Source organism: Morone saxatilis, unplaced genomic scaffold (assembly GCF_004916995.1).
Source record: "Morone saxatilis isolate NCDOM2014 unplaced genomic scaffold, NCSU_SB_2.0 Contig2, whole genome shotgun sequence".
NCBI classification, from domain to species: domain Eukaryota; kingdom Metazoa; phylum Chordata; class Actinopteri; family Moronidae; genus Morone; species Morone saxatilis.
The window spans coordinates 24,185,548-24,191,832 of NW_023339762.1; the positions used below are offsets into that span (position 1 = coordinate 24,185,548).

The 6,285-nt window shown below is 40.8% G+C and overlaps 1 protein-coding gene across 2 annotated transcripts in view; it reads right to left on the reverse strand.

The window, feature by feature from the left end:
* bicd1a (bicaudal D homolog 1a) overlaps window positions 1-4,812 on the reverse strand; it is a 30,715-nt gene extending 25,903 nt beyond the window's left edge. For both annotated transcript variants that reach the window (XM_035664338.1, XM_035664337.1), the window contains exon 1: window positions 4,289-4,812. In XM_035664338.1, coding sequence (XP_035520231.1) covers window positions 4,289-4,504 — 216 coding nt within the window. In that variant the 5' untranslated portion in view covers window positions 4,505-4,812. The remainder of the gene's footprint in view (window positions 1-4,288) is intronic.
* Between the last annotated feature and the right edge of the window lie 1,473 nt (window positions 4,813-6,285).

The following is a 6,285-nucleotide window of genomic DNA, read 5'->3' on the forward strand; positions in this document are numbered from 1 at the left end:
CTGACCTGAGAATAGCTCGCTCTTAACTTATCATAAATGTCAATTCCTCTGCAGACTCTAAATGAGCTGAGAAGATGAGTTATGACAGTAGCGGAAATGACTAACTTATTTTTCACACTCTTCATCAGACCTATGAGTTGCAGAGATGCTGAAAATAAACGTATTTTTCCTTTGTATGGAAGACGCTAACGCCCAGATGAGTTAGTACAGGAAGAAATTCACATAATTCAATAGAACAAAAGAAATAATCGTAAAATGACTTTATGACTACAAGGCTTCTCTTCCAGCGTTCTCAATCTACAGACGATTTCAAGCCTTGCTGACCGTGTGATGACAAAAAATACTGTAAGCCATATAAACACACTGCTTTTCCCACTCTGCAGTGGTGGCATCCTCCTCCTTCCACCTCTTACTGTGTCTAAGGTTGATCTGCCCAGAGACAGCACTAACAAGCCAAAACTGCGGGGGTAATGGTGGCTCCGTCACTGCTTGGGCAGTTATCCAGAAACATACAGTACACGGACACACAGGGAACGAGAGAGTGATCGGGCCGGCAGGCAGAGAGGAAGACGGGGAGGGAAGCTGGGTGAAAGAGCTGGCTGAGGGGAAAGTATACAGGAGAGGAAAGGACACCACAGAGCAAGAAAACACTCATGGCATCATATTTCTGCTTATGATTAGGATTATGAATGATTAATTAAGTCATGTTTCAAGCAAAAAGACTCTTTGGGTTTTGGACTATTTGAAAATGTGACCATAGGTTCTGGGAAACTGTGAGAAGAGAAAATAAATGATAGATTAATCAATAATAAACATGAAGCCCCAAATTTCCCCTTATTATAATTCCATTCTGACTGTTATTAAATATAGCCGCATACAAAACACAACCAGATACAATTGTGCCAAGTTTACAGCAGGATTAAATTAGTGCAGGGTTACAGCAGCTGAGGCACCAGCGTCCTGCATGGATTTTGTGTGTAGTTGGAGTAGTGCATGTATGTGTGTGTTTGTGTGTGTGAGAGTGTAGTACAAGTGGTGCTTGAGTCAGTTGTTCTCCACCAGCTGGGGCTTGGACTGAGGGCAGACAACCAGTGCAAGCGGACATAAGTGTCACCACGGAACATATGCAAACACAGTAGGGACATGCAAATCTGGCCAGCTTGCACATACACTCCTGCACACACAAGGGCATTTACTCAATGGACTCTAGATATGGAAAACAAATCAATCAAAAATACATGCTTCAGTCAAGAAGTGATTATTTTTGCATACACTATGCAGCAGTCAGTTATCTGTTTCGAGCATACAGATATAACTCAGTGTGTGGTAAGACACACTCTTCGAGAGTTTTTGAAAAATTAACTAGCTGGATGAATCAGAAGATACATGTAAAAGAAAAAATGGATGGAGTCCCAGAAGCAATTCCGAATTTCCATTTGCCCTTTTATAATGCACCTCTCCCGAGTACAGCCCAAGCAGACGTGATGTTATTGAAGTGGAAGGTTTGCACTCTGCCATTCAGCCTCATACTCATAAAAGTGTGCGACAGACAGATAGGAACCAGGACGTGTTTTTTTTTTTGTTTGTTTGTGTGTGTGTGTGGAAGTAATATCACCTCCGGAAAATGTTCCCTCTCTCACTCGAGAGCAAAGACATAACGACAGACACACAGACAGACTGACAGACAGACAGACAGGTGGGGGAGCAGAGAATACAATGGGTGCAGATGTTAACAGATGACAGGTCACAACAAAGAGCACTGCTGCTGTAACAGCAAAGTTATAGCTGACATTTTTAGTAAAGATTTTACCATGCAAGTAAGTGGACTATTCGCAGAGGCACAAGAGCAAAACACCATATTGTATGTTAGACAACTACTGCTATAGGCCCTTTTCCTCTTCTGGCAGCTAATATTTCTCACTTTCATTGTCTCATTTCTCTCCATTTCATCCTTTCCCGACAAAGTTTTTTTCCTCTCTGCTTCTTTCTCTTGTCTGTCTCATCATGTTCTCTCCCGTCATCTGCCACATCATCCAATAATCCATAAATGTGAGATATCAGCAGGACAGTGCTCTGCTGCCGGCTATATCAGGCTGTCTCTTTACTTTAACTTTCTGCTGTAATCTGCGCAAAGATCACTCGGATTCTGCGTGTGAGTCAAAACAAAATCTTTAACTAGTCAAGCAGTGGAATAGAAGGACACTAGGAAGAAAGTTGGAGATGTAAATAGATTATATAACCGTGCATGCATAATGTAACGTGGCCCGTGTTGCCAGTCATACAGGCAGCGCATGTGATGTTATCATGTTTTTTTTATTTGGCTATATATATAGTGAGCCAACTGTACAAGAAACACCCACTGATGGACTACTTTTAAATCTCTGACATAACTGTGTTTTCAATTTTTCTGTTTCTTGCATCTGTCTTTTTATTTTTTTTAATCTTTTTTTTAAGCACAGTGTATTGTTTTATTAAATGTGCTATGTAAAGAAAGTTTTTATATATTCCTATTATTTTCATTATTATTATTATTGTTATTATGACTTACAGACAATAGGAATTAATCTTTCCCCCTGGATAAATGTGTATGTTTTTGCGCTTGTGCTTTCCTGCAGATGTAATGTAATTCTTACAGTATGTATCTAGAATAATCAACTACATGTGAGCCTTAACTGTTAAGGCCGTGAAAAGGATAAATTAAGTCAACTACTTGGTCCAGGGATATAATCGAGCAGATAACCGATAACCCTGAAAATCCCTGGCAATCACTGACATACAGAATCCTATATTCCATTTCTACATGTAATTATCAGCGGTTCATTCAGTCATTTGGATTTTATGACATGGATATTAAACACTGAAGAGGCACTAACAGAGACTTTATGTAGTGCTGCAGATCATTTTCATCAACTATTTGGTCTATAAAACATCTGAAAACAGTGCCCATCCCAACATCCTAAAGTCCTCTGTTACTGTCATCAAACACCTTTTTATGTCGGCCCAGAAGTTCAAAACCCATAAATATTTCATTTACTACAACACCAAGGAAATCTCGAATCATCAGTTATTTGGCATTTTTGATTGCTCAAACAATAAATCAATTATAAAAATAGTTGCTGATTGCTTTTCTGTCGATCAGCTAATTGACTAATCAACTTATCACTGCTGCTCTGATATGCTTTATACTTTCTTAAGCATTTTCTTGTGACCGGGCGACCTTTATCCTAAACCAAACTGACTGGTGTCATGATTAGAGATGACACTGTATAAATAATGATGAGGCTTTCTATGTTGGCAGCTAGGAGGTAATATTCACCTTCTGTGTCTTTCTTACACAAAAACACAGCCTTCAGCTCCTCCTTCTGTCTCCTGGTCCTTTGGCTCCCTAGAATCTCCGTAACCGACCTTGAGCTGTGAAGCCCTGTCAGCATCTGCTTCTTGTTCCTCTATGCATGTATGCATAATGACTAAAGGTATGAACACTGTCAGCATTCATTATTCAGGCTGGACCACACAACACTTCTCTCCACTTTGAATTCTTGGTATGTGGAAGCCCAAGAAACATGAACAATAACAACAAAGCATTTTGGAACATGAGTAAATATTAGTGTGTAATCTAAGAACTTCTTCACAGTAAGTCTTGATGCCCTTTGGTCTCCGCACATTCTTTTCAGTGGGATCCTTGTCTTGACATTTGGATCGATGACTGAGCCACCACACAAACTGTAGTGGACAACTCTGAAGATCCAATTTCTGAGGGATTTCTGAGAAAGCATACATATCTTGGCAAAGTACCCAAAGGCTCAGAGTCGCAGCAGAGTTACCTGAAAGTAATGACTGTTGCTATGCATGCACAGGGAAGGAATCTTCAAACAATGGAACACTACAATGGTGTGGGAGGTTGTTCTTGCAGACTCCTGAGCTTGCAATATAGAGGTCCAGTACAGTTTCCTATATATTCACTGCATGGAAACAGCATAAATTATTCACTTTTTTATGATTATAACTTATTCAGACAGGATGAACCTATGGGATTATGGGAATAGAGAATGCTTTATGTCTCCCAACTGGAGGAGTTGCAACTAAATGAAGTCTTATTAAACTTGCTCATTTTGCTGTGGACCCTGGAGACCACATAACGACCCCTGCTGGCCCCCACTCTGACTCTCCTCTGGACGGCCACAGATAGCAGCTGAGAGCATATCATCACAGCAAACAACAATCACTCACAGTGGCGATGCAGCTTATCACACATACACCTGACTGCAGCAGAACCGGGTCCTCCTACCTCCTGTAACTGCTCCAACTCCTTCCTGAGAGTCTCCTGCTCGGTCTCCAGGTCTACATACTTCTGCTTCAGCGTCTGGTTCTCCTCCAAGACGACCAGACCGCACTCCGCAGCCCTGATCTTCTCCCGGTTCGCCTCGGCCAGTTCTTGGGTGAGCCGCTCCAACTCGGCCCGGTACTGATCCACCGATTCCCCGCATCCTCCATCGGCGGCCATCGCCCCTCTCTGTGTGTCCCCCTGTCGGTCTGCGGTTCCCACTGTGTCTCCACCGATTTGGACAGAGCCACAGAGGCGGGCGGAGGCTGCGAGATGCTGAATATCCGCCCCCCCTCTCCTGAGAGAGCCAGTGCAGGCAGCCAGGCAATGCAAATATACAAATATAAACAAACAAACAATATCTACATTTACCTCAACGGGTTATTAAACAGCAACTAACAGATAAATAACACTGAAACGGCCATAATGTGTGTTACATAGAGAAGCCTTGCGTTTTATAATCAGGTCAGTGTCTCCAGTAGGACACTCAGCAAAACATCATTTCTGCTTATTCATGGGTGCAAGGGCGCCACCTGTCCGCTGCTGTGAGGCATTGCGTCGAATATTTCTCTCTCTCTTTCTCTCTATCTGCCATACAAACTGTACAAGTCTCAAAATCCTAGTGGCAGACAGTCACATCCTTCCACAGACTTTGAAGCACATTTTTTATGTAGGACCCCTGCATGCTCTCAGTTTTCACATGTATGATGGATGGATGAAGACTTCATTGCTGAAACTCTGGTATTGCATAAATAAAAATAAAAGAGAGTGAATGTGATTTCATTTTAGAGGTTTTCACATAACAGAGTCAGCCTGCAGGCCTCCCCCATTGTATACTGTGTTATTATTGCTGATGCATTCATGTGTAGGCCCGGTTTTGCTGCTATATTTGGTCGAGGTGGAGCTGATTTGTAGTATTTTATATATTGTTGGGTGTGTGTAGTTTTTAACATTTTTAAGCTCAACATATGAGGACTTTGAAACTTATGGAATAACTTCTGTCATGTTTACCATCATATCATGTTGTTTGATCTCACATGTAGTTCTGTCAGATATAATAGTGTCAGTATATAACCGTAAATACAATTACCAGTTGAGTATGAAAATTAGTAAAAGGCACCTTACTTTACCTTAACATTCACCCACTGTTAGACTCTCACAGTCAAACAGGACTGTGATAGGAAAAAGCACATGTCTTAGTGTGAAAAATGTAAAGCAAACAATGTGAAGGCCCTTAGAAGCGTGTTTGGTTTGGTCCATTCTTGGACTACTGGTAATACATTGAGGATTAACATGGGCCTCCATGGAAGTATGTATGAGTTGCTAACAAAAACACAATCAGATAAAACTGTACTAAAAAGTCCTGAAAGGGGACAACAAGGAAAACTCATCTATTATCTTTAATGCTATATTTGCAGAATAATGTATCCAAACTCTAGTTTGACACAAACTTCTGATGGTTATTGATTCACTGTTTGGAGGTAATTGACAGTTTCATGACATACTGTTCATGTTGCACTTACAAATATGGATTTCCATACTTAGTCAGTGGTTATAAGTATTCAAGATTGATAGACGAAAAGGGGTCCTTTAAGGAAAAAAGCGTCGGGAACCAAAGTTCTAAGGGTATTTCCGAGATAGATTAATACTCTATATTTATTCATTTCTGCCAATAGACTCAGCTAGGATTAAAGTTACGCACTAGATGTTATTTCCTACAGTGCTTTGTCTCTATTACACTATTCTATGCTGTTGCTCCCCAAATTGGACATAAAAATAAAACACATAACGTCCTGTCAGCAATACAACATTAGGAGCACAAACTGTGTTAGGTATACAGTTTTACCACAAATCATACAGAATACTCAAACTTACATTAACTCACTCTTGAGGTAGTTGTTTATTCTGGCAGAGATTCCATACTGATTTCTTGAGGCGTTACATTAGACTTAAGGCTGTTA